This window comes from Trichomycterus rosablanca, chromosome 21 (genome assembly GCF_030014385.1).
Source record: "Trichomycterus rosablanca isolate fTriRos1 chromosome 21, fTriRos1.hap1, whole genome shotgun sequence".
Lineage (NCBI taxonomy): Eukaryota > Metazoa > Chordata > Actinopteri > Siluriformes > Trichomycteridae > Trichomycterus > Trichomycterus rosablanca.
The window spans coordinates 20,809,954-20,837,742 of record NC_086008.1 but is presented as its reverse complement, the minus strand read 5'-3'; the positions used below and the strand labels follow the sequence as shown (position 1 = coordinate 20,837,742).

At 45.5% G+C, this 27,789-nt stretch overlaps 3 protein-coding genes and 1 long non-coding RNA gene across 5 annotated transcripts in view; 2 read left to right on the top strand and 2 right to left on the bottom strand.

Moving 5' to 3' along the window:
• Positions 1-1,066: 1,066 nt before the first annotated feature.
• Positions 1,067-12,806, bottom strand: abhd17b (abhydrolase domain containing 17B, depalmitoylase). Its single transcript, XM_063017633.1, has 4 exons — positions 12,443-12,806; positions 9,434-9,901; positions 3,665-3,844; positions 1,067-2,915 (listed from the first exon to the last, which is right to left on the bottom strand). The coding sequence occupies exons 2-4, from the start codon at positions 9,898-9,900 to the stop codon at positions 2,696-2,698; spliced, it is 867 nt and encodes a 288-aa protein (XP_062873703.1). The 5' UTR covers position 9,901; positions 12,443-12,806; the 3' UTR covers positions 1,067-2,695.
• A 2,748-nt stretch (positions 12,807-15,554) lies between these two features.
• Positions 15,555-19,945, top strand: c21h9orf85 (chromosome 21 C9orf85 homolog). The gene is made up of 4 exons (XM_063017886.1): positions 15,555-15,766; positions 15,861-15,967; positions 18,971-19,084; positions 19,333-19,945. Exons 1-4 carry the CDS (start codon positions 15,665-15,667, stop codon positions 19,499-19,501), a joined length of 492 nt encoding a protein of 163 aa, XP_062873956.1. The 5' UTR covers positions 15,555-15,664; the 3' UTR covers positions 19,502-19,945.
• Positions 19,946-22,911: 2,966 nt separating this feature from the next.
• Positions 22,912-27,789, top strand: part of gda (guanine deaminase) — a 10,492-nt gene continuing 5,614 nt past the window's right edge. Inside the window, exons 1-5 of the mRNA XM_063018201.1 lie at positions 22,912-23,038; positions 25,433-25,521; positions 25,724-25,895; positions 27,189-27,276; positions 27,604-27,709. Of these exons, the coding sequence (XP_062874271.1) occupies positions 22,925-23,038; positions 25,433-25,521; positions 25,724-25,895; positions 27,189-27,276; positions 27,604-27,709 (569 nt within the window). The 5' untranslated portion in view covers positions 22,912-22,924. The remainder of the gene's footprint in view (positions 23,039-25,432; positions 25,522-25,723; positions 25,896-27,188; positions 27,277-27,603; positions 27,710-27,789) is intronic.
• Positions 27,087-27,789, bottom strand: part of LOC134335630 (uncharacterized) — a 17,772-nt gene continuing 17,069 nt past the window's right edge. Inside the window, exon 3 of one of the 2 annotated variants that reach the window (XR_010015631.1) lies at positions 27,087-27,367. This is a non-coding gene — a long non-coding RNA (uncharacterized LOC134335630). Of the gene's footprint in view, positions 27,368-27,440; positions 27,668-27,789 lie in introns of those variants that run through there. The other variant, XR_010015630.1, reaches the window with a different exon arrangement.

Below are 27,789 nucleotides of genomic sequence, written 5' to 3'. Positions count from 1 at the left end.
CCCCGGACCCACCTTGACCCTGATCGGTATAAAGCAGTCGCTGAGGATAGGATCTGTACATGTGCAGTAAATACGGTTTGGAATTTTCGGTGTAGCTAATCGCCACTAGAGGGCAGCACACTAAAACTTTTCATTCTGACTTGTTTTGTTTTTTAGGTGTGGGTGCCGCACATCTACAGGGTCATGGGAACCTGGACTCGAACCTCGCCTCCGGTCACTGTCTAGGAGATTTAACATGTTCTTAATGTGTAGGCTTCCCTTATGTACTCGGGATTCCAACCAACTTGATTGGAAACTGGGGTCAGACCACAGGGTCAGTCATTGTACGGCACCCCTGGAGCCAAGAGGGTTAAGGGCCTTGCTCAAGGGCCCAACAAATAAACCTGAGAGACTTTGATGAGGACCAAATCGTTACAGACAGACGACAGGGCTGAAGTACATCCAACAGGAACTGTGGGGATTACCTACAAACAGTGGACCGAGGAGCGACGTGCCACAAACCTCCGCCAGGTTGTTGGGCAACCAAGACTCATTAATGCCAGAAGGCATGAAGGCTTCGGCGTCTGGTCCAGACCAACAGAAGATCTACCGCGACTTAAACTGCAGATCATTTTAACTCCAATGATGAAGAGATGAACGTACATCCAACACCAGGTCAGTCAAAGTGCCCATGCTAACCCTAGCCTATCATGGGCACCCAGGTGTTGGGGAAGGTCATCTGTACAGCTCATCAACCATCCTGTTTCAAAAATAATACTTAAATAGAGCAACCCCTGTGTGATCCTTTCAGCTGGAGCATCAGCCACTCTTCTGAGGAGGTTTCTCATGAGACTGTGGGAATCTGTGCCCAGCATTTGTATGCCTGGTACCGGCTACCACGGGGACACCGTGAGATGTCCCGACAGCCTGTTAGGCATATCAGGGGTCATGGCAAAGTTTGGACCAGCCTGGACCTGCATCTCCTCCAAGGTCCGAGCCTTACCTCTTCCAAGTCCAGGCAGGTTGTTCAGTCTGGCTGTTCCTTCACAAACATGCCAGTAGGTGGACTGAATACACAACCCAGATATGATTTTTCATTTCTTTTATTTCATCAGTTCATTTATTATTATTAATATTAGAGCTAGCCTCGAGACTTTCGTCTGTATGTTACAGGTTCCTTCCAAAAAAACGAAAGGAGTTTATAAAATAAGAAAGAATAAGATCATGAACACGAGTACAAGAGTTATAAGTGTCCATAATGATAAGCTGACCATCACAAAATCAGGATTCGGTTCATTTCTATCTGGATTAATCTGCATCGTTAGTATTCTCATTAGTAAAACAAAACAAAAACATTATAGAAATTGTGAATATTTACAAACAGTCGTCTGGAATAGACAGATTTAATACATGACGTTTAATATTCCAGCTACAGATCAACAGCATCTTCAGGACATGATTCATCTGAACCAGTCCGGCTACCTGTCATGCTAAGCTAACTAACTAACACTGTGGCACAAACCCGTCATATTTTCACATTTTTTTCACTTTCTGCACAACCTCGTACCCAAAATCAGCTGTAAAGTCACAGGGCGATGCGGTAAATAAACCAGGAACCGATTATTTATTGAGAAACAAGGATTTATATCGTAAAACGCAGCCGAATCGTGAAAAGAACCGATTCCAAAGATTCAGAATCGACTCTGTTAAAGGGAGTAAAAAGTAGGAGCCGACTCCTGGGGTCGACTCCTAGCCATGTCATTTGGTACAAAACGGCACTCCGAATCGCAAAAAGAACCGATTCCAAAAATTCAGAATCGACTCACTGTGAAAAGACATAAAATGCAGGAGTCGACTCCTGGGGGGGCCCGTGTCATTTGGTACAAAAACGGCACTCCGGACGTAAGGGTCAACTGGGCAGCGACCTCACAGTGCCCATCAAGTACCAGCTCACGAGCACTTGGCACAATGAAGGCCCACTGTACGTTATGGCCAAAAGTATGTGGACGCCTGAATTTGGTGTAGGAGTCGACTCCTGGGGTTGACTCCCAGCCATGTAACGTGGTAACCAAAAGGGCACGCTGGACGTAAGGGGCAAATGGGCAGCGACCTCACCGTGCCCGTCACGTACCAACTCACAAACACTTGGCACAACAAATGCCCGCAAAAATGCACGTTATGGCCAAAAGTATGTGGAATTTGGTGGACATCCTATTTCAAAACCTTCCCTCTCCTTGAGAAGGCTTATTGTAATATTTTGGAGTGTGTGTGTGGGAATTTGTGCCCATCTGCCATTTTATAATGACCAGATTATTTTGTACTCCTGCAAGCGCGCTCCTGCCAAAAATCGCGCAACCTTCTTTTCAAAAGTTTTCCTCCAAATTTTGGAGTGTGTCTGTGGGAATTTGTGCCTCTTCTGTCAGGGCCACAAAGCCAGAGGTACATCGTTTATTTTACATGATTAAAATGACACAACTGTTAGCAATGGATCTGAAACATAAGAACCCAAATAGCTCCCGAGGGCGTCCACATACTTTTGGTGGAGTCGTGACCCCGTCGAGATGGGTACCGGCGACACCAGCACCCTTCAGAAGGCAGCCGGGGTGCTCGCCGGCACCCTGCTGGTCCTGAACACAAACGAACCCGTAAAAAAACAAACAAACAAAAAGCTACAGAGTCCGCGCCAGCGGTCGCCCGGCGACCACGTAGGTGCGCCCTACAGGTTGACGAGCTCTTGGCTGACGAACTGCTTGAGTCTCTCGAGGTACTGGCCGTAGAGCTCGACGTCGTTGTGCCCGGCTCCCTCCACCCAGAGCGGCTCGACGGGTCGCTGGCAGCGCTCGTACAGGGCCAGGCCGTGAGAGAAGTCGATCACCTCGTCCTCGGTGCCGTGGATCACCAGCACCGGTGACGTCACCTTGGAGATCTTGTCGATGCTGCAGGAGAGAGAGGAGACGTTACAGGCGAGGTTCGGTCTGTTCACTTTAAATAAGCATGCATGCAGCCAAAAGTATGTGGACACTTCCTGCAACGACTGAGTTTAAAATCAACCTGATAAACACCCTTTGAGATGAACTGGAATGACGACCATGAGCCAGACTTCATGTGATTGCGTTATAGTTACGTGCTACATGCCAACACTGCTAAACAGTTTAGGGAAGGACCGTTCCTGTATCCAAGATGACTGCGGCCATGCACAACCCGAGACAGACCTCCAGACAGACGTGATGATGGAGGTGTAGCACCACAAAGCCTGAACAGAGCCCTGACCTCAATCTAATGAACACCCTTTGAGATGAACTGGAATGCTGACCATGAGCCAGGCCTCTAAATTGTGTGTGTGTGTGTGTGTGTGTGTGTGTGTGTTGTGCCCAGTGTCTCTGTTAGCAGTAGAAGTGTTCATGAAATACATGAACTTAATAATTAGACGTGGTGTCCACATACTTTTGATCATACTGTTTTAACAATGATCTTTTTTTTTTTTTTTTTGGAGGGGGGGGGGGGCACTCTGAAATGAACCAGAACATCAACATTAGGGCCCAATTGTACAAATGCTGAGCACAAATTCCCACAGACAAGGTCTTGTGAGAGGTCGCTCTAACTCGAGATGATTAACCAGCTCATGGTCAGGCGTCCAGATACTTTTGGCCACTCGGTGAATATACGAGAGGTGAGGGGTACGTACTTGGGAAAGGCGTCGAAGCAGTAGGTCTTTTTGGTGTCGGGGAAGGCCACCCTCATGCCCGAGGTGAGGGGGGAGTGCAGGATGACGGCGGCGCTCTCGTACCGCGCCGCCAGGTCCACGGAGGGCACCGTGCCGATGCTCTGCCCGTACACGATCACGTTCTCCGGGCGGATGCCGTACCTGTGAAATGAAACGCGGCCGTTAAGAACCGTACAGTCAGGACAACAACCGACTGTGAAGCGTGGTGGTGGTAGCGTGATAAAGCGACGGGTGCGGCTTTTAAAACCATAGCGACGATAAGCTGGTCATACGTTCCCAACACCGCGGGCATTATTATGGAGTGCATCCGTGTGTCTCCACTCTGCTGGGAATGCTTTCCTCAAGGGTTTGGCATGTACCTGTGGGGATTTGTGCACATCAAGGGGTCATCTTTTGACTGGATGGGCACAAGTTCCCACAGACATATTCCAAAGTGATGTGAAGAGCCCTGACAGAAGAGAGTAGCCGCAGTTTGAGATATCAACGCCGTTCCAATCGTAAATCGTCCGTCCCGTTGATGACGCCGCGGCTTAGACACAGATTTTGGATCCGCCCACCCGCCACGCCCATTTTTATGCCCCATTCACTTCCATTCATTTTTTGAAATTGATTACTAGTCCAGTAACTTAACCACTAGGCTACAACCGCCCTGATAAACAAACAAACAATCGATTGATTTGGACGGCCCTTATTTTTCTCTACATGGCCGTAAGTATTTGGACGCCTGACCATGAGCTTGTTAGGCGGTTTATGGTGTCGCCTTTTATTAAAGGAGATTGAATCTGTCGATAATATTATGCACGGTAGGTGGTAAAATATTGACCACTTATGGCCACTGTTGTTGAGAGCTGTTCTTACTCCACCATCCTCGCTCAAGGGTTAATAAGATGTTTTTGGGACACGTCGGACCGCTCCAAGTCCTACATTTTTATGCCCCATTCACGTCTATTCATTTTTTTTTTTTTTTCAAGATACCATCGCAGTTCCAACTCTAAATCGTCCGGCCCATTGATGACACCTTGGCTTGTATACAGATTTCAGATCCACCCACCCGTTCACCCGCCACGCCCGTTTATATACCAATTTTTGCCCAACATTTGACCAGGGGACGTCACACTTTTCAATCTAATCCAATAAGCGGCGCCTGAATTCGCTCGGCTGACGTCCGAGCTCGTTTTCAAGAGGAAGTTCTGAATGCCAGTCACGCGTCTCAAACCACACAATCAATCCCGCCACTTATAATCCACGTTAGGTAACGTTAGACGGCATTCTTCCAAAACAAGGGCAGGTCCAAATCCAGTCGGTCAGGTTTTATTTTCTCCACGTCCGAGCCCAAGAAATATTTGTATTATTAATAGTCCAGACAGAAAACAGGAGAAATCTGTGGTGTCATGTGACCCCGTTCATGCTGAGAACATGTTTTAATTCTTTGGATGGATGGAGAACACGGACGGTAGACGAAGCCGCACTGCTACTCACTCGATTCACGCTCAGGTGTCCATATATTTTTGGATCTAGGTAAGGCGAGGCAAATAGGCCAAAGTTCAACAATTAGGAGTCAAGAAATAAAGAGATATTGGATCATGTGACCTATTTATCAGTCTGTGATAGTAAATGCAAGGTAAATATTTATGGTTTCCAGGATCACCAAGGCGTGGAAGGAAAATACCTAAGCTGTTTTGATTACGTTAGTCAGCTTACAACCTTAATTTCAAAACAGTTGGGACAGCTTTTTTAAGCGAAATACTAACACACAGCTGAGGTTTGTCATTGCTGCTGTAATTGCGACCTCTGCTGGCCAACAGTGGCAACCTGGCAGTGGCGCTTGAACCAGCAACCTCTCGATTACTAGTCCAGACGCTTTTATCCAAAGTGACTTACAGTACTGTGACAGTATACAGTCTAAGCAATTGAGACTTGAGGGCCTTGCTCAAGGGCCCAACAGTGGCAACCTGGCAGTGGTGAGGCTTGAACCAGCAACCTTTCGATTACTAGTCCAGTACCGTAATCACTAAGCTACAACTGCCCTGATAAGTAAACAAACAAACTTGGACACGGCCATAAGTATTTGGACGCCTGATTGTGAGCTTGTGGGAGCACCCCTTTTCAAAAACAGAACAAGTTCTATCAGTCACCTTTTATTAAAGGAGATTGAGCCATTATCTTTCGATAATATTATGCACAGTAGGTGGTAAAACATTGACCACTTATACACACTGTTGGGTTCTTCAGGTTCCTCAACTCATCTCTGCTCAAGGATTTGAGGTAAGATGTTTTTGGGACATGTTGGACCGTCCCTAGTCCTAAATTTTCAACTAGTCCCACTTTGAAGATCTGCTGCGTAACACGTAGTCTCCTGTTTACTCCTCTTAATCAACCCCCCCTCGTTGTCTCCATATTTTCCCGGTCACCGCTCACGTCCTCGAAGTCGGCCAAAACTGCCGCCGAGTCGCCGCGTTTCCTTCCTGTTTTTCTTCTTCTGAGTTCAGTCGGGTCACATTTTTGCTGCAGTTCTCAGGAAGCGGCGGTCACATGCTCCGCTGTTCACGCCTGAGAGGAACCCTTAGCCGAGGAGCACGGCCTGGAATTAGAATTCTCTATCCGTGAGTCTCCACGGCGGTGGGCAGGCGGGTCACGTTAAGCTTTGTTCGTACGGCCCGAGTCACTTTTACCGCCTCAAATCAAACAGTTCGTCTTATTGCAGAAGCTTTAAAAGGTCAGAGGGGGTCAACCCAAGTCATCCACTCATTTTTAGCTTCTGTCCATCCATCCGGTTTGTCAGTCACCTATTAACACTTTCCTTTTCTTTCTTTTATTTATTTTACTTTTCTTATTTCCTTTTTTTCTTTCACTCTTGTTCTTCCCTTAATTTTTATGAACCTCTCCCTTATTTACATTTACATTTTCTCACTTCCTCACTATTATTTGCCTTTTCTTTTTTTCTTTTTTCTGTGTTTTCTGTATATATTTTATATGTATTTTCTCAATATTTTTTCCTTTTTTTGTATTTACTTATTAAATTTTTTTTTTTTTACAATAAATTATTTTATTTCACACGTTTTATCCTTTTACTTTCTTTTTGTCTTTTTCTGTATATATTTTCATTTCTTGGTCCCTCTTTCTTTATATTTTCCCCCATATTTCCTCTATATTTTTACCTTTTATTTATGTATTTATTTATTAAATTTTGTCTTTTATTCCTTTCTTTTTATTTTGTATTTTTCTGTATATATTTTTCTTTTTTGTCCCGCCTTCTTTATATCCCCCCCACATTTCCTCAATATTTTTACATTTTATTTATTAAATTATTACATTTTTAAATAATGAATTATTTTATTAACGTGTTTTATCCTATCACTTTCTTTTCATTTTTTTCTGTATATATTTTCCTTTTTCATCCCTTTTTCTTTATATTTTTCTCCCAACATTTTCATATTGTATTTATTTACTACCTTTTTGCTTAATAAATTATTTTATTTCACATATTTCATCCTTATACTTTCTTTTAGTCTTTTCCTGTATATATTTTCCTTTAGTTTGTCCCCTTTTCGTCGTATTTTGTTTGTCGTAGGCACAGACACTAGTTGGGGTGGAAAAAGGCCAGAACGAGACTTCCGGCTCCACTCTGACCGACTGCTGCAGGGCTTCTCTCCACACAACCTGTTCTCCAGCCATCATGTAAACCAGCCACGCCCGTTTACTCATCACTGACTCACCTGTACAGACAGGCACGAGGTGGATCTCTCTCTACCGGTAAATATCCTGTGTACACCGAGCCGACGCCCCGGCGACCTAAACACACACGCTGCATCATCGGTGAGTATGGACGCCACGCCGGAAGTTACTCAAGTTACTGTCTGGTGCTTCATCAGATTCCCGAGAATCAGACCTGTTAAACGTTTGGACGTATCAGAATGGCCTCGACAACCGTCTATTGTTGTACCATGAGGCATGCTGAGCATGTAAACACCCCCGTGTTAGAGGGACAACATCTGTAGCTCTGAGGAACAGTAGAAGCTCTGGGCTTTCCTACAGTCAACTGGGGCCACACACACACACACACACACACACACACACACACACACACCATGTGGCGGTTCCTCCCTTTACAGTAGGACGCGTGCTCCGAAATTCCCACCTACCCGCCAAATGTAACTAATCTAGGAAGCCCTCGCCTGATCGTTTTATAGAATGTACAGAGGAACACGTGGGGCCGAGCCTGTGGGGCCCAACGTTGGGGGAGGGGATAGGACCACGCTGGAGGTCCGATTTGCTCCAAGGCTTCGAGTTCTCATGTATAAACAGTGAACGTAGAGAGAAAGAACACTGAGCCTAGTGGTTAAGGTTCTGGACTAGTAATCGAAAGGTTGCTGGTTCAAGCCCCATCACTGCCAGGTTGCCACTGTTGGGCCCTTGAGCAAGGCCCTTAACCCTCAATTGCTTAGACAGTATACTGTCACAGTAAGAGCGTCCGCCAAATGTCAAAAATGTAAACGTTTTGATCCGTGTTTGAATCTTAGCAGTGCTATCATCCAAGCCAGGCGCCTACACAGACATGACTGGCTATGTCTGGAGATCTGAGGGCGTGGTTCTAATTTAAAGTGGCAAAGGTCAGATTCCGGTCGGGCGTCAGAGGGTGGACATGGTCTCCCCCCACTGCCCTTGCGGTATGTGGTCTTCAGGACCGGTCCGGGCGCATGAGCAAGATTTGGAGGGGGAGTGTTGGGGGCAAATCAGAGACGCGCTCAAGGTAGCGCATTGGCGTAGTAAGCGGCCCCGCCTCATTTTACATGAAACAATGGCACAGCCAGCGCTGCCACGCATGAAAATCACACTCAGTGTAAAAAAAATGAAAGTAAAAATCAAGGGCCGCTCAGGTGGCGCAGCGGTAAAGTACGCTTGCGCACCAGAGTTGGGTTTCTGGATGCATCGTATCGAAACTCGGCTCTACCTTTCCGACCGGGTTGGGCGGCAGTATGAACAACGTTTGGCTGTCGTTCAGGGTTAGGGGTAGCGTCGGAGCGTAGGTCGTCATAACCGGTGCGACTGCGGCCCCTGCTGGTTGATTGACGGCGCCTGCACGGGGCTGAGGAATGACATTGAGGGGGGTGTGACCCTCCGTGCGCGGTGTCTCTCGGTGTATGAACTCGGCTCGTGCGGGTGAAAAATGCCGGCTGTACTGACTGCGTGCCGGAGGGGGCGTCCTCAGTCAGCGGCAAAAAAGGGTCGAATCAGTATAGAGGACGCAATCAGGGTAATTGGGCTCGACTAGAATGGGGATAAAAGTTGGGGGAAAAAATAGATAATTAAAAAAAAAAAAAAAAAAGAAAGTAAAAATCAAGTCATATCTAGAATACACAGACAAAAGTATTGGGACGCCCCTTCTAATTACCCATATTCATGTGTTTTAGCCACAGCAGTTGCTAAGAGGCGTAATGAATCACCACGCCAAGGGTCACCACTTCTGTTTGAGGTCAGCGTTCCTATTCTCAAGGTCGATTACAATACACTTAGTTTATAACTGACGATCACGTCCTAATGCAACACTGTTAAACTGATTACAAATGCTAATCCGAAACGCAAAACAGCCACAGACCCTCGTTTTTGGGACCACTTGTTTTTCCCTGGGATCGAAAAAAAGGCCAGAAACAAACGACTTCGTACTAAAGCGTACAGCTAACGTCACTACGATTGTACAAGGGCCAAATTCAAACCCTGACCGAAGCTCACCTGCTGCGGAGGGCGTGCCAGGCGGCGTCCACGTCGGCGTACAGGTTCTTCTCGGACGGCTTGCCCGAGCTGGCGCCGTAGCCCGAGTAGTCGTAGGAGAAGATGTTGCAGTTGATGCGCGAGCCCAGCCCCACGTAGAAGCTGCTCATCTGGCCCAGGTCCACGGCGTTCCCGTGCGAGAACAGCAGCGTGTAGCGGGCGCTGGGCGAGCAGCGCACGAACATGCAGGCGATGCGGCTGCCGCGCGACGTGCGCGTCATGAAGCACTCGATGGAGTCCTTCTCCCGGGTCGAGTACTGCCACTCGGAGCGCTCGGACAGGTGCAGGGTCCAGCGCGTGCCGCTCTCGTCGCTCAGCAGGCTGTACGTGGGCTCCGGCGGCAGGAAGGCCAGCTTGGACGCGATCTTGCTCGGGCACGGCGGCCAGCAGAACAGGCAGCACAGCTCGCTCAGCGACAGGTGGTTCATCCTGTATCGAAAAGTATACGAAGCGGATTAATGAACATCGAGAGGTTTCCTAGGAAACCAGAACAGTAAAAGGCATTATGACATCATAAACCGATCGGTCCAGCAAACGGACTTAGGACGAGTCTGTAGCGAATGACTTCTCTGTGCCCATTTGAATACAGCTAGGTTGACAGCACACATTAAAAAAAACCTGGAAGAGTTGTCCCTTGTCAAGATCTGTAAAAGCCCCAAACTGTCACTTTTAGGTGAGGCTGGGTTGACAGCACACATCACATTAAAAATCACATGGAACAGTTGTCTCTTGCCAAGTACAAATCAGTAAAAGCCCCAAACTGTCACTTTTAGGTGAGGCTGGGTTGACAGCACACATCACATTAAAAATCACATGGAACAGTTGTCTCTTGCCAAGTACAAATCAGTAAAAGCCCCAAACTGTCACTTTTAGGTGAGGCTGGGTTGACAGCACACATCACATTAAAAATCACATGGAACAGTTGTCTCTTGCCAAGTACAAATCAGTAAAAGCCCCAAACTGTCACTTTTAGGTGAGGCTGGGTTGACAGCACACATCACATTAAAAATCACATGGAACAGTTGTCTCTTGCCAAGTACAAATCAGTAAAAGCCCCAAACTGTCACTTTTAGGTGAGGCTGGGTTGACAGCACACATCACATTAAAAATCACATGGAACAGTTGTCTCTTGTCAAGGTAAAGGCTCCAAACTGTCACCTTTGGGTGAGGCTGGGTTGACAGCACACATCACATTAAAAATCACATGGAACAGTTGTCTCTTGTCAAGGTAAAGGCTCCAAACTGTCACCTTTGGGTGAGGCTGGGTTGACAGCACACGCCACATTAAAATCACATGGAACAGTTGTCCCTTGTCAAGGTAAAGGCTCCAAACTGTCACCTTTGGGTGAGGCTGGGTTGACAGCACACGCCACATTAAAATCACATGGAACAGTTGTGTCTTGTCAAGATCAGTAGAAGCCCCAAACTGTCACCTTTGGGTGAGGCTGGGTTGACGGCACACATCACATTAAAAATCACATGGAACAGTTGTCTCTTGTCAAGATCAGTAAAAGCCCCAAAGTCCAAGTGTCCACATTCTTTCGGTCAGCAACGTTCTTCCACCGCCTAGAGACGCCCCGCGCGTAACGCAGCCGCTTCCGTTTGAATACTGCTCAGGATATGCAAACCAGTGCTGAGCTTGCAGAGGCACCGAAACACTTTGCAAGTCAACAATGTGACGTCATTAGACAGGTCAGACTCCGGGTCCACTGGAACCCTGACCCTGCCGGTGCTTGGTAGAGCTTCACTTACTAACAGACACACACACGGCCAACCAACAACCCTCCAGCAAGGCAGGAATATAGAACGACCACAGGGCTCCGGCCATCAAGCTCCTCTTTAGACGTAGCCGATCAGGCCCACAGCGCCTCTGAGATTCGAACCCATGCCCTCAAACGTTTTGCCACCCCGCCTACTTTCACACCTCCGATTCCTGGTTTATTGCTACATGCGTTGCGATTAGATCAGTAACCTGAGGGCGTGTCTGATGGGTACGGAGCGCCAGCTCTCCAGTCTGATTACGGGAATTCGCTCGATCCAAGTCCAACCTGGGAGTCGAGTCGAAGATGCTGTGATGTCACTGGTCCAGATTTCAGCTCCTAACCCCTAACCCTAATCCTAATCCAGGTCCAACCCGGAAACTGGATATTTTGAACATGAGTCTTTTATTTAGCTGGACAAAAAGCTTTCAGGCTTCTGTGGTGTCTGAACCTTTAGGCCTTTGATGACGACCAATCAGGACCGCGGCTGGAATAGCCAAAAGAAACTGGACCAATGACGTCAGAGAGAAGTCTGGAAGTCGAGTCGAAGATGCAGTGATGTCACTGGTTCAGTTTTCAGTGTTAACCCTAACTTAAGTCCAACCTGGAAAGTGGACATTTTGAGCACCTTTCAGGCTTCTGTGGTTTTTGAACTTGATCTTTTAGCCTTGGATGACAACCAAGACTGCGGCTGGAACAAACTGGACCAATGACGTCGAAGAGAAGTCTGGGAGTCGAGTCAAACCCTAACCCAAGTCCAACCTGGAAACTGGACATTTTGAAAAGCTTTCAGGCCTCTGTGAACTTTTAGCGTTTGATGATGACCAGTCACGACCGCGGCTGGAACGGCCAGAAGAAACTGGACCAATGACGTCAAAGGGAAGTCTGTTCCCGACACGGCTTCAGTTTCTGTTTCTTCCTGGGAGTGGAGTCAAAGAGGTTGTGATGTCACTGGTCCAGTTTAAGCGCCTTAATGTGTCAAACTGTTTAATTTAAAAACATGCCAGTAGGTCGATTGGCTACTCTGAATTGCCCCAGCGTATGTAAGTGAATATACTGTATAATGAACAATAGATGACCGTGTGTCCCGTCCTGGAGGTATCTTCCCGGGTGACTCCTGACCCACCAGGACCCGGACCAGGATGAAGATGTTTGATAAATGATAATAACTGATTTAGATATAAGATTATTAAACATGTTTTATAGTTACCTGTAGAGAATTTAGGAAGTTCCTGGTTCCTAATATGACAGCAGCAATGTTCCAGATCTATAACTGATCAGTATAACCGAGAACCGCGATATGAATAAGACGGTTAGAGAAGAATCGTCGATGTTCGGAGCTTCGATCTTTCAGTCGTCCGTCTGATCCGCAGTGATAAACCAGCTCACCATCCACACCAGACCTTCCTCCATCCGGCCCAGCGCCTCCAGTATCCTCCACATCAGCTCCAAACCCCACACGATTCTTCACTACAATCCAGAGAAATAAATAATATCGATATAATTCATACAGATCGATAATTACCGACAAACACCGAGCACCGACCGACCGATCCGCCTTCCGCTCAGTCCAGCTCTGTTTTGCTCCCCATATACCGGATATATACAGGCGGCATGATTGACAGCTCAGTCCACCAATCAGATCTGAGAAACGCGTCTCGGTCACGGCTCGGGGAACCAATCAGCGTTTAACAACCGATGCGCAACAATGCAAATTTACAACTAGCACACAAGAGACGTTCCTACCAGAGCCGTAGATAGAGAGAGTTGCGACACTCCTTGATCTCGCCGCTACGCGGTCACGTGGTTCATGTAATAATAATAATAATAATACATTTTATTTATATAGCGCTTTTCAAGATACTCAAAGACGCTTAAACCCAGCCTGTAATGCCCAAATGTAACCCTCAATAGTTCCAAACAAACCCAGCGCTGTCATGTTCTCAAATGGGACAGGCAGCAGTAAATGAAATATTAAACGGCAAATAATAAACATTTGTACAATTTCTGGGTATTTTCAACTGCGTTTACATTTACTGCATCTGCTTTAATGTCAATTTGGTATATAAAGTGGAAGATTGATGTTTATAATGACTTGTTAATAGGTCGTTCTTGTTAACACACAGTACATTATATTAGCATACATTACATAATGCGATATCCTTAAGTAGTAGAGACAATATACAGTATAGACATTAAAGTTTTTTATGTTTTGTTTTTTGCATAAACTAATCTCCCTTCACTTTCCTGAGGATTCATAATAATAATCATTTTTGCTAAACACTAAGTCATGTGCTGGATTCATAAGGTTTACCTGCACTGAATGAACAGATTGATAAACACATTACCGTACCAAAAACATTATAGTGCAGGTACATGAAAAAGCATTCATTCATCTCTTATTTCATGAGTGATTAATAATTGATTCCTACATGTAATACATTAATGAATTCATTATGAATGTGCACTAGTTCATTTTGTCTAATGTAAGTGGTGGACAAGGTAGACAAACCATGTAGTTGAGTTAAAGTAGAGATATCCAAGGTAACATATTACTCCAGTAAAAGTAGTAGTAAAAGTAAAAATACTCTTTACCTCCACTAAAGTACTAAACTAAATTTACCTTCAAATGTACTTAAGTATGAAAGTAAAAGTATAATGATTTATTGTGGTTCTAATGTTTTATGATCATTTCTGTAACAAGACTCTTGATTAATCAACTCATTTTAGGTGAAAAGACTCGTGTGTCATTAATTAAGCTTAACTGACTAAGCTAAATTGGGTTATACCTATTAATTAAGATAAACATGTAACATTTAGTGCTGAGCAAATGCTAAACAATAACAGTATTAAGTATATTAATGACATTAAATTCATAATTTTTTTAAAACAAAGCAACATACAGCTAAAAATGTTTGATAAGTAGTGGAAATGAATGGGGCTCTATGGGTTGTTTGGAACTATACAGAGCTCCACAACCCGGAAGCTGGGCAGAAAAAATGTCCCGCCCCCTTTCCAACGGTTCCCTATGGGAGTGTCGCCACTCTGTTCTCTCTACCGCTCTGGTTCCTACACTGTTCTCTACTGTTTGGTCAGGTTCGCGGTGGGTCCATCGTCACCAAAAATAGATAAAAACAACAACACAAAAAAACAAGGCTGAATGGATGAATTGTTAGATGAATGAATGGAAGGATGGATGGGTAAATTGTTGGAAGAATACATGAATGAATGGATGGATGGCTGAATGGATGGATGGATGGCTGAATGGATGGATGGATGGATGGCTGAATGGATGGATGGATGGATGGATGAATGGATGGATGGATGGATGGCTGAATGGATGGATGGATGGATGGATGGATGGATGGATGGATGGCTGAATGGATGGATGGATGGATGGATGGATGGCTGAATGGATGAATGGATAGATGGATGAATGGCTGGATGGATGGATGGATGAATGGATGGCTGAATGGATGGATGGATGGCTGAATGGATGAATGGATGGATGGCTGAATGGATGGATGGATGGATGGCTGAATGGCTGAATGGATGGATGAACGGATGGACGGATGGATGGATGGATGGCTGAATGGATGGATGGATGGATGGATGGATGGATGGCTGAATGAATGAATGAACGGATGGATGGATGGATGGCTGAATGGATGGATGAACGGATGGATGGATGGATGGCTGAATGGATGGATGGATGGATGGATGGCTGAATGAATGAATGAACAGATGGATGGATGGCTGAATGGATGGATGGATGGCTGAATGGATGGCTGAATGGATGGATGGATGGCTGAATGGCTGAATGAGTGAATGGATGGATGGATGGATGGATAATTAAATGTATTAATGAACTGATAAATAAATTATTGGATTTACATTTACATTTTCGGCATTTAGCAGACGCTCTTATCCAGAGCGACTTACAGAAGAGCTTCCATAGCAAACATTTCATTACTCTAGTTTAAGTAAACAACAGTCCAAGAACACAAATCTGCTGAAACCTGTTAGAACCAGAGTGTTTTTTTAAGAAATGAAAAAGAGCGTTAGTTCAAGTCAGCTTGGTGCTTAGTAAAAGGTGGGTTTTTAACCGTTTTTGGATGGATGGATGAATTGTTAGATGGATGGATGAATGAAGTGTTGTATTATGGATGGTTTTTGTCGCTATAAATTGTTATAATGTTGTAATTACACGAACATTCGCTGAGCTTCTGAACGTTGCATTTCTCCACCCGACTTCCGACACACATTTCGCCCTACATCGGGCGGGTTTAGTAAAAAAAAAAGTCCTGTGTTTTCTTCCGGTATTCGGCGTGACGTCACTGGTGTTCCGCTTAGACATGTGGCTTCACTGTTCGGTTTAATCGAATTAGTTTTGATTTGTTTTGAGATTCGGGGGTAACTGAGGCACCCAGACATGAGTCACCAGAAAGGAGACGGGTCAAGGTCGAGGGGGCAGAAGTATCAGAACACCGCCGCCTATAAGAACGATAAATACGGAGCGACTCCTCAGGTGAAGGTGAGCAGCAGCTAAAGCTAACAGTAGAACAACATGAGGGATGGAGGCTGGAGGATCTCAGGATTGTTTTGTGGTTTTGTGTGTTTCTGATCAGAAAGCGAACGCGAAGCTCCATGACGGACTGTGTCAGCGCTGTAAGGAGATCCTGGAGTGGAAAGTGAAATATAACAAGTACAAGTTCCTCACACAAGCTCGCAAATGGTGAGAAACCTTCTGTATATCTGGGGTATATGAAGAACAATATACGAGGCTCAGGTGTGTGTACCTCAACACGTTTGGGATGAATCGGAATGTTGAACGTGAGCCAGGCTTTCTTGTCCAACTACGGTGCCTGAACCTGCAAAGACCTTCAAGTCCTCAACTAAAAAGCTTATTTATTTATTATTTATTGATATGTATTCACACACACACACACACACACACACACACACACACACACACACACACATATATATATATATGAGATGTACAATCTATATACATAAACATTACATATGTATAACTGTTCATATTATATATATATTTATATAAACGTGTGTTTATATATGCACTGTATGTGTAGATCTCTATGTATATACATTTATATATAGAGAGATATAATATATATAATAAATATGACACATTTTTATATATATATATAAGTGTATACATGTATATTTATATATATAAACTATATATATTATTGTATGTAAACTATGTATATATATATATATATATATATATATGTAAACTGTATACATGTATACATGTTAACTATGTATATATATTTATAATATGTAATAAATAATATACACATTAAATATAACGCTAATATACATATTTACATTTATGTAAATAATGTATGTATGTATACAGTTTCCACAGACGCACATAGAGAAAGCTACATGTTATTTTCTATTAATTTAGTCCAACCAGCTGATAGTCAGGTGTCCACATATTTTCGGTAATACAGTGTAGTATGATTCTGTATGAACCCCTGGTGTAGGAACCCCTGATATATGAACCCCTGGTGTAGGAACCCCTGATATATGAACCCCTGGTGTAGGAACCCCTGATATATGAACCCCTGGTGTAGGAACCCCTGATATATGAACCCCTGATATATGAACCCCTGGTGTAGGAACCCCTGGTGTATGAACCCCTGATATATGAACCCCTGATATATAAACCCCTGGTGTAGGAACCCCTGATATATGAACCCCTGGTGTAGGAACCCCTGATATAGGAACCCCTGGTGTAGGAACCCCTGGTGTAGGAACCCCTGATATATGAACCCCTGATATATGAACCCCTGGTGTAGGAACCCCTGATATATGAACCCCTGGTGTAGGAACCCCTGATATATGAACCCCTGATATATAAACCCCTGGTGTAGGAACCCCTGATATATGAACCCCTGGTGTAGGAACCCCTGATATATGAACCCCTGGTGTAGGAACCCCTGGTGTAGGAACCCCTGATATATGAACCCCTGGTGTAGGAACCCCTGGTGTAGGAACCCCTGATATATGAACCCCTGGTGTAGGAACCCCTGGTGTAGGAACCCCTGGTGTAGGAACCCCTGGTGTAGGAACCCCTGGTGTAGGAACCCCTGATATATGAACCCCTGGTGTAGGAACCCCTGGTGTAGGAACTCCTGATATATGAACCCCTGATATATGAACCCCTGGTGTAGGAACCCCTGGTGTAGGAACCCCTGATATATAAACCCCTGGTGTAGGAACCCCTGGTGTAGGAACCCCTGATATATGAACCCCTGGTGTAGGAACCCCTGGTGTAGGAACCCCTGATATATGAACCCCTGGTGTAGGAACCCCTGGTGTAGGAACCCCTGATATATAAACCCCTGGTGTAGGAACCCCTGGTGTAGGAACCCCTGATATATGAACCCCTGATATATGAACCCCTGGTGTAGGAACCCCTGATATATGAACCCCTGGTGTAGGAAGCCCTGGTGTATGAACCCCTGATATATGAACCCCTGGTGTAGGAACCCCTGATATATGAACCCCTGGTGTAGGAAGCCCTGATATATGAACCCCTGGTGTAGGAACCCCTGATATATGAACCCCTGATATATGAACCCCTGATATATGAACCCCTGGTGTAGGAAGCCCTGGTGTATGAACCCCTGATATATGAACCCCTGGTGTAGGAACCCCTGATATATGAACCCCTGGTGTAGGAACCCCTGATATATGAACCCCTGGTGTAGGAACCCCTGATATATGAACCCCTGGTGTAGGAACCCCTGATATATGAACCCCTGATATATGAACCCCTGGTGTAGGAACCCCTGATATATGAACCCCTGATATATGAACCCCTGGTGTAGGAACCCCTGATATATGAACCCCTGGTGTAGGAACCCCTGATATACGAACCCCTGGTGTAGGAACCCCTGATATATGAACCCCTGGTGTAGGAACCCCTGATATATGAACCCCTGGTGTAGGAACCCCTGGTGTAGGAACCCCTGATATATGAACCCCTGATATATGAACCCCTGGTGTAGGAACCCCTGATATATAAACCCCTGGTGTAGGAAGCCCTGATATATGAACCCCTGGTGTAGGAAGCCCTGGTGTAGGAACCCCTGGTGTAGGAACCCCTGATATATGAACCCCTGGTGTAGGAACCCCTGGTGTAGGAACCCCTGATATATGAACCCCTGGTGTAGGAACCCCTGATATATGAACCCCTGATATATGAACCCCTGGTGTAGGAACCCCTGATATATGAACCCCTGGTGTAGGAACCCCTGATGTATGAACCCCTGGTGTAGGAACCCCTGGTGTAGGAACCCCTGATATATGAACCCCTGGTGTAGGAACCCCTGATATATGAACCCCTGATATATAAACCCCTGGTGTAGGAAGCCCTGATATATGAACCCCTGGTGTAGGAAGCCCTGGTGTAGGAACCCCTGATATATGAACCCCTGGTGTAGGAACCCCTGATATATGAACCCCTGGTGTAGGAACCCCTGATATATGAACCCCTGGTGTAGGAAGCCCTGGTGTAGGAACCCCTGATATATGAACCCCTGGTGTATGAACCCCTGATATATGAACCCCTGGTGTAGGAACCCCTGATATATGAACCCCTGGTGTAGGAACCCCTGATATATGAACCCCTGGTGTAGGAACCCCTGGTGTAGGAACTGTGGGAGTGTGACTCTGCTGATGTTTTGTCTCCCTCTAGTGTTAAGTGTCTGCAGAAGACGGTGAAGGACGCTTATCACATCATGTGCAGAGAGTGTGCGCTCCAACTGCAGCTCTGCGCCAAATGTGGGAAGAATGAGGAGGTGGTTATTCCGTGAGTATTTGCACCTGTTACTAGCTGATAAAAAAAAGCAGAAGATCAGTTTAGGGAAGGACTTTTCCTTTTCCTGCAAGACTGGGTTCGGTGTTTGATTAACTGGACTGTTGATTGACTAGCTGGGCATTCTGTGCTGCTAAAAGCCTCAGTCAGGGTGGTGTTATCTGGTGCTACCACCACCATATTTTACAGTGAAGGTGGAGTTGCACTGATATTTGTAACCGTAAAAAAAATTTTTGTCGCAGGCTGGACCAGAAGGAGGAAGAGGAGGTAGAAGAAGAGCAGCCGAAAGGTAGAAGGAAGAAGAAGCGAGAGCCTCATCAGACAGACGAGGATGAAGATGATTTCGATGATGATGATGATGATTTTGGTGAAATGGACAGTGATTGTGATTCGGAGAAGACAGAGAAATAAAAAAAATGGGCCATGAGCTTGTCGGACATCGACTGAGGCCCAGTTACATGAATGCTCTTCTGACTGAACGGGCACAAATTCCCACAGACATACTTCAAAGTCTTGTAAGAAGCTTCTCAGGAAAGCGGCTGAAAAGGTCACACAGCGGTCACTCTGTTTTAATACTGTTAGTTCTTGACAACTTGGCGTCCGACAAGCTCATGGTCAGGCGTCCAAATACTTTCGACATCTTTTGATTCCCAGTGCTGGCTTTCTGATGGACCGAAATGGACCTGAAGTGCATGCTGGGATGTCATGTGTCACTGTAAGGTTTTTTTTGAAGGTCAGAGCTGATCGAGCACTTTTCATCCCTCATGAGACGTTTAAGGGTGAAGAAATCATGTGACGGAAAGTGAAAATAGCAACGACTGGACGCGCAATAAAATGTGTTTTGAAATGATGAAACGTCGCTTGTGACTCTTTTTTTCATGACGCGCGGGAAAAACCTCGTGCTGGACGAAGCCTCGGACAGAAGGCCTCTGATTGGACGAAATAATAAAGTACTTTTCATTTGTGTTTTGCCTCTCTAACCGTCCTCTTCACTCATTATACTGTTTAATATGAGTGGCTTATTTCTTTAGATACGCTGCTATGTGACCACCTGACCAGGAGTGCATTCATATAAAGTTGCCCTCCACCTTTCTGCCCTCCCTTCCCCATTTGTCTCCATAACAGCCTCTACTCTTTTGGAGGCATTTAGCAGATGCTTTAATGTAAAGCGACTTACAGTACTGTGACAGTATACTGTCTAATATCTAAGCAACTGAGGGTCAAGGGCCTTGCTTAAGGGCCCGACAGTGGCAACTTGCCATTGGTGGGGCTTGAACCTACAACCTTTTGATTACTCGTCCCATGGCTTTCGAAGGATTTTGGAGTGTGTGTGTGTATGGGGGGGATTTAAATAAACATTTCCAAGCTCAGACACTGATGTTTAGTAAAAAAGTCGTAGCTCACGATCAACATTCCAATTCATCCCAAAGTTGTTCAGTCGGGCTGTGGAGCACACCAGTGCTCCCCAAGTTTGAAACTACCGTTACCGGTCGGCTGGGTGCCCCCTAGTGGGCATAATTGGCAGTGTCTTACCGGAAGAGTGAAGACTGCTATAGAGACAAATGGGTAGGGAGTAAAGGGCAACTTCATATGAAAGGCAGGCAGGCAGAATCTCGACTCTACCTCTCCGACTGGGCTGGGTGGCAGCATGAACAGCGTTTGGCTGTTGGCCCCTGCTGAACAACTGCGGCCCCTGCTGGCTGACTGATGGCGCCTGCACAGGGCTGAGGAATAATGCTGATGGGGGTGTGACCCTCCGTACACAGCGTCCATCAGTGTATGAACTCGACTCGTGCAGGTGAAAAATGCAGTCTGTACTGATTGCGTACCGGAGGGGGCGCAAGTCAGTTGAGAGGCGTCCTCAGTCAGCGGTGAAGGGTCGAACCAGTATAGAGGACGCGATCAGGGTAACTGGACACGGCTAGAATAGGGGAGAAAAATTGGGGGGGAAAAGTGGGGAAAAATAGATAATAAAAAAAAAAAAAAACAGGTGAAAAATGCTTTTATTATCTCGTCCAGTCCGGTGGGAAAGACCGGACCGAAAAGTGGGTGCAAGAACCCTGATTAGTAGCCCAAAGGCGCCTGTACTGGAAGGTGTGGGGGATTAAGGAGGGAATAAGAGCAGACACTCCAAAATCCTTTGAAAGCCATGGGACGAGTAATCAAAAGGTTGCCGGTTAAAGCCCCACCACTGCCAGGTTGCCACTCTTGGGCCCTTGAGCGAAATCCTTGACCCTCAGTTGCTTAGAGCAGAAAGGCAGGCAGAATTACCCTCCTCAGAAACGCCCCGAGTCTCCAGTAGTGGGAGACGAATTGACTACACTAAGTTATGAGAAAGAGAGAAAGATGCATAAATAAAAAAACCTGTCTTTAAAAACGTTTTTACGTGAGGTACAGTGAGGTACAGTGAGGGTTGTCCGTATACTTCTGGAAAGTGTTGGAATCCCAGTGTATCGGATGTCTGAGGTTTATAAATAACAGACTGTGCTACTCCGGCTCGTGGTTGTAGTAAACAAAACCAAAGTAATCAGACGGGGGAGCAGATCAAAGGTCAGAGTTAGAGCTGAAGTTTTATAATCACTGTGATCACATGAACACAAAAGTGATTCATTATCTGGATGTAATTACACTGGTTACATAATACACTGATCAGCCATAACATTATAACCACCTCCTGGTTTATCAGCTCCACTTACCATATAGAAGCACTTTGTAGTTCTACAATTACTGACTGTAGTCCATCTGTTTCTCTACATGCGTTGTTAGCCTGTTTTCACCCTGTTCTTCAATGGTCAAGACCCCCACAGAGCAGGTATTATTTAGGTGGTGGATCATTCTCAGCACTGCAGTGACACTGACATGGTGGTGGTGTGTTAGTGTGTGTTGTGCTGGTATGAGTGGATCAGACACAGCAGCGCTGCTGGAGTTTTTAAACATCGTGTCCACTCACTGTCCACTCGATTAGACACTCCTATAGCTGGTCCACCTTGTAGATGTAAAGTCAGAGACGATCGCTCATCTATTGCTGCTGTTTGAGTCGGTCATCTTCTAGACCTTCATCGGTGGTCACAGGACGCTGCCCACGGGGCGCTGTTGGCTGGATATTTTTGGTTGGTGGACTATTCTCAGTCCAGCAGTGACAGTGACAGTGCCGGCAGGTCAGACGCACCAATTTTTATGTAAGATGTACTCCCTGGGGGGCACTTTACCACTGAAGCAACCCCAGTTATCCCCCCCCCCCCCCACACCGACTCACTACATTACCAAAAAGGGTGTTATATAGGCAAATGTATTGGGACGCGATGGGTGGGCTGAAACACTTCAATAACAAAGTGGGATGTCCATATACTTTTGGTCAGAAAGTGTTATGATGATGATGATGATGATGATGATGGGATCTTACAGCCACTTGAAGATCGTGGATGCAGATCTCCATGACTGCACGTCCCACAGGAGAGCAGCCTGTTATTATTTGGACGCATGTGCACAGATGTGACTGACGAAATTCCACGACTTTTAGGTGCAGCAGTGTTGTTGGGATTTTTTATTAGGAAAGCCTTTATTAGGAACACCTACTCTGTGATCGCTGGTTGTATGTGGACGTTTAGAGACGCTCTAAAAATCCCAACAACACTGCAGCACCTACTACCCTCATACCGGAACAGCAGCGCTTTGGACACCGACCGGCGCGCGCACGGTTATGTAATAAATAAAGGAGCCGCACGCGCGCTGCGTCACTCTCTCGGGGCTTGCAGGTGGAGCTCGCGCTCACCGTATAAAAGCCCGAGCGCGGCGCGCGCACAGCTCTACGTTGCACTCGGTTCAGTTTTCGTCATGAGCGGCGATGAGCTCGCGCGGGTTTACCGAGGCACGCTCGCGCACTCCACCCGGCAGTCCGCACTGTGCGTGCTCGCGGACTCTGTACTGGGAGTGAACGCGCGGGGCAAGGTTGGTACTCCGTGTATTATAGTGATTCCATGCCAAGGTGGGTACACCGTTTATTATAGTGATTCCATGCCAAGGTGGGTACACCGTTTATTATAGTGATTCCATACCAAGGTGGGTACACCGTTTATTATAGTGATTCCATGCCAAGGTGGGTACACCGTGTATTATACTGACTCCATGCCAAGGTGGGTACACCGTTTATTATAGTGATTCCATGCCAAGGTGGGTACACCGTTTATTATAGTGATTCCATACCAAGGTGGGTACACCGTTTATTATAGTGATTCCATGCCAAGGTGGGTACACCGTGTATTATACCGACTCCATGCCAAGGTTGGTACTCCGTGTATTATACTGACTCCATGCCAAGGTGGGTACACCGTTTATTATAGTGATTCCATGCCAAGGTGGGTACACCGTTTATTATAGTGATTCCATGCCAAGGTGGGTACTTAGTTTATATAGTATACTGTTTCCATGCCAAGGTGGGTACTCCGTGTATTATACTGTTTCCATGCCAAGGTGGGTACACAATTTATTATACAGTATACTGATTTTGTGCAAAGGTGGGTACTCCGTTTATTACAATGATTTAATGCCAAGGTGGGTACTTAGTTTATATAGTATACTGTTTCCATGCCAAGGTGGGTACTCCGTGTATTATACTCATTACGTGCCAGGGTGGGTACTCTGTTTACTATAGTGATTCCGTGCCAATGTGGCTACCCCCATTATTATACAGATTCCGTGCCAAGATGGGTAGCCCGATTATTATAGTGATTCTATGCCAAGGAGGTACACCGTTTATTATAGTGATTTCATGCCAAAATGGGCACTCCGTTCATTTTACTGATTCCATGCCAAGGTGGGTACTCCATTTATTATAGGCTTTCTAATTCCGTGCCAAGTTGGGTACTTAATTCATTATTGGCTTCTGATTCTGTTTATTATACCAATGTCATGCCAATGTGGGTACTCAGTTTATTACGCAGTATATTGTTTTTATGCAAAGGGGGTACACCAATTACTATATTGATTTCATGCCTAGGCGGGTGCTCAGTTTATTATAGGGTTTCTAATTACATGCCAAGGTGGGTAAACCGTTTTATTATATATTGATTCCATGCCCAGGTGGGTAAACCATTTATTATAGGCTTTCTGATTCCATGCCTAGGCTTGGTGGGTAAACCATTTATAGTAAAGTGTACAGATTTCATGCCCAGGTGGTTCTGTGTTTATTATACTGATTCTGTGCCAAGCTGGGAACTTAATGTATTACTGACTTTTAATTCCGTGCCAAAGTGGTTCTTTGTTTTTTTATATATTGACTCCATGCCAAGGTGGTTCTCCTATTCATACAGTTACTGGATAAAGTCATTCATCACCGCCTCCACTTCATTTCACTTGTGCTTTCACTTGTGCAGTATTATGTAAGATAGTGTTGGATTTACACTGATCAGCCATAACATTAAAACCACCTCCTTGTCTCTACACTCACTGTTCATTTTATCAGCTCCACTTACCATATAGAAGCACTCTGTAGTTCTACAATTACTGACTGTAGTCCATCTATTTCTCTACATACTTTTTACCCTGCTTTCACCCTGTTCTTTAATGGTCAGGACCCCCTCAGGACCACCACAGAGCAGGTATTATTTAGGTGGTAGATGATTCTCAGCACTGCAGTGACACCGACATGGTGGTGGTGTGTTAGTGTGTGTTGTGCTGGTATGAGTGGATCAGACACAGCAGCGCTGCTGGAGTTTTTAAACACCTCACTGTCACTGCTGGACTGAGAATAGTCCACCAACCAAAAATAGCCAGCCAACAGCGCCCCGTGGGCAGCGTCCTGTGACCACTGATGAAGGTCTAGAAGATGACCGACTCAAACAGCAGCAATAGATGAGCGATCGTCTCTGACTTTACATCTACAAGGTGGACCGACTAGGTAGGAGTGTCTAATAAATTGGACAGTGAGTGGACACGGTGCTGTGTCTGATCCACTCATACCAGCACAACACACACTAACACACCACCACCATGTCAGTCTCACTGCAATGCTGAGAATGATCCACCACCTAAATAATACCTGCTCTGTGGTGGTCCTATGGGGGTCCTGACCATTGAAGAACAGGGTAAAAGGGGGCTAACAAAGCATGTAGAGAAACAGATGGACTACAGTCAGTAATTGTAGTACTACAAAGTGCTCCTATATGGTAAGTGGAGCTGATAAAATGGACAGTGAGTGTAAAAACAAGGAGGTGTTTGGAGTCTACAATGACTCTACTGGCTGTGTCTCAAGGGCATCGGCGCCCAGTTTTACCAGTCTTACGATCCACTTTATTCATGTGTCTGATGTGATGGTTAATGCTGTTTTCTTTGTCTTACATACAGATTGTATTTGTTGAAGATGGACAGAATGTGGACAGACTGTCTCAGGACTGGGGGTTTGAACCCTCAGACGTGGAACAGCTCGGAACTTAGTGAGTAACACCAAAGTTTGTAGGGTAGCCAAATGACCATGAGCATATTAGACGTCCCATTACAAATCCAGTAGTATTTATTGGCGTATAACAGCCTGCACTGATTGGCGGAGGCTTTCCTATCAACCACAGATCGACTAGAGAAGAATCTGTATAATATTCAGAATCTAAAAACGTGACTTCTTACCTGGTTGTTTTGCAGTGAGTTTTTGATGCCGGGGATGGTGGACACCCACATTCACGCCCCACAGTACCTTTACTCAGGGACCCACCTGGACCTGCCGCTCTTGGACTGGCTCAGCACGTACACGTTCCCTGTCGAGTCGCGCTACGAGGACCTGGAATTCGCCGAGGACGTGTACAACAAAGTAGTGGTGAGGCACGGCAGAATCACAGCTAACGAGTCCCATCTTTTGAGGTTATTTACTAGCTTTGGAGCATCTTAGGAACATTCGAGAGGCTCAAAAGTTTGTGGACAACCATTTACGATTTCAAATCGTAACCGAGCCACCAACCGAGCCACCGTGCCGCCCTGCTGGGATTCACTTTTATTAAAAAAACACAAGTGCATTAATGAGGTTGGGTGCTCATCTAGGGTCTAATGGAGTTTAAATCAAGGCTGTGCCGGCTAGTGATTCCAAACTCAAACAATTTCTATATGGGGCTTGTTTCATTCATGGGTAAGGGTTAGGGCGTTCCCCAATCATCCTTTCGATTATTCCAGAGCAGGTATTTCAGGTCAGTTATTCAGGATTTGTATTGTATTTGTATTTGTTTAGTGCTTTTGAACAATAGCGCACCATCCTAAAGCAGCTTTGTACAGATCCAGGTCAAGTTCCTACTAGTTTTTCTAGTTCAGGTCTTAGGTACGGCGCTTCTGGCTCTCACAGACCCAAATCTGGTAATTAGTCTTCAAACTATTCAGACTGTGTTTTAAAAGTCTGGCTAAGACGGGAATGAGCCTTCCAGAAAGATGCAGGCAAATATGTATTTTAAAGCGCCCAGGTGGCGCAGCGGGTTATTCCGACTGGTCGCCATCTGGCGGGCATAACTGGCAGTGCCTGCATCAGATACTAATTGGCCACCGTATCTGCAAGGTGGGTGGGTCTTCATATGCTGTGTAATACAGAATGCAGGGGCGAGAAGAGGAGGGCTGTACTGTACACGTGTCGGATGAGGTGTGTACAGCGACGTGCTCTCCTCGGATGCAATCTGGTATCTCTCAGCAGCGGAAAACAAAATTGAGTCGCTAAATCGGGAGGAAAATGGGGAGAAAATGCATAAAAATATATGTATTTTATTTCATTATTGTTTTCTCAGTTTATGCACCGTTTCTTTGATATACGTCATTTGCACTCTTCGCTTCCATCTCTGGTGCCGTATGAAGTCACATGGTTACACCGGTCAGCGAGCTGGTGCACGTCTCCCTGTTTACTTGAGCGATAGGCTTTGTTTTGACCGGAGGCTCGCTTTGTTCTCGGCTCTTTTTCTCTGTGTTTTATGCTTCATTCTGCAAGTTTTAGGGCTCAGTTATGGCTTCGAAAGACAAGGAAAGTGGTAAGAGAAAGACCTTGCTAAAAAGTCAGTTAAATCGAGGTTCAACCCATTTTATGGCTATATGTGAGACCAGGCTGAAATTTATTTGCTTTGTTGGTGTCTGTTTGCAGAAAAGAACTCTATGCAACGGCACCACGACCGCCTGCTACTTCGCCACCATACACACGGACGCCTCGCTCCTGCTCGGACAGATTGCAGGTATCTTCAAAACACACGTTGACCTTTCAACCCTTGGAGTTTGTCCTATAGATAACGGCACGCGATCGTGTTTGACTTTTGTGTAAGCGAGCTGAAAGGGAGCAAACAAGAATTTCTTTGTGCAGAAATGTGTATTTATTAGCAAAGAATAAAACTCAGTGGAGCGGAGAAGTATTCAGTCATTATATTAAAATGCACAGATTGCATAAAAGCTGCCGAAAAAAAATAATGCAATCCGATCATCCGAACACACTTTTATACTTAAATACTGGATTAAAACCAAGAGAAATGATGAAATGTGCTATTAATGTGCTTGTAATCCTGCAGATCACTTTGGGCAGAGGGCTTTTGTAGGGAAGGTCTGCATGGACCTCAACAGCATGGTGCCGCACTATAAAGAACAAGCGCAGGAAAGCCAGGAGGAGACGCTCCGGTGAGTTTTGCTACATAATAAACCTAGTATTTTATGTTCATGCGTGAGTTTTCTACACTACATGGACAAAAGTATTGGGA

Excerpts from the sequence above, each read along its gene's own strand:
- abhd17b (XM_063017633.1), bottom strand. The coding sequence starts at position 9,900 with ATGAACCACCTGTCGCTGAGCGAGCTGTGCTGCCTGTTCTGCTGGCCG. Across the intron at positions 3,845-9,433 it reads TGGCACGCCCTCCGCAGCAG|GTACGGCATCCGCCCGGAGA; the intron begins GTGAGCTTCGGT and ends TTCATTTCACAG. Across the intron at positions 2,916-3,664 it reads TGCTTCGACGCCTTTCCCAA|CATCGACAAGATCTCCAAGG; the intron begins GTACGTACCCCT and ends TCTCTCCTGCAG.
- c21h9orf85 (XM_063017886.1), top strand. The coding sequence starts at position 15,665 with ATGAGTCACCAGAAAGGAGACGGGTCAAGGTCGAGGGGGCAGAAGTAT. Across the intron at positions 15,767-15,860 it reads GAGCGACTCCTCAGGTGAAG|AAAGCGAACGCGAAGCTCCA; the intron begins GTGAGCAGCAGC and ends GTTTCTGATCAG. Across the intron at positions 15,968-18,970 it reads CTCACACAAGCTCGCAAATG|TGTTAAGTGTCTGCAGAAGA; the intron begins GTGAGAAACCTT and ends GTCTCCCTCTAG.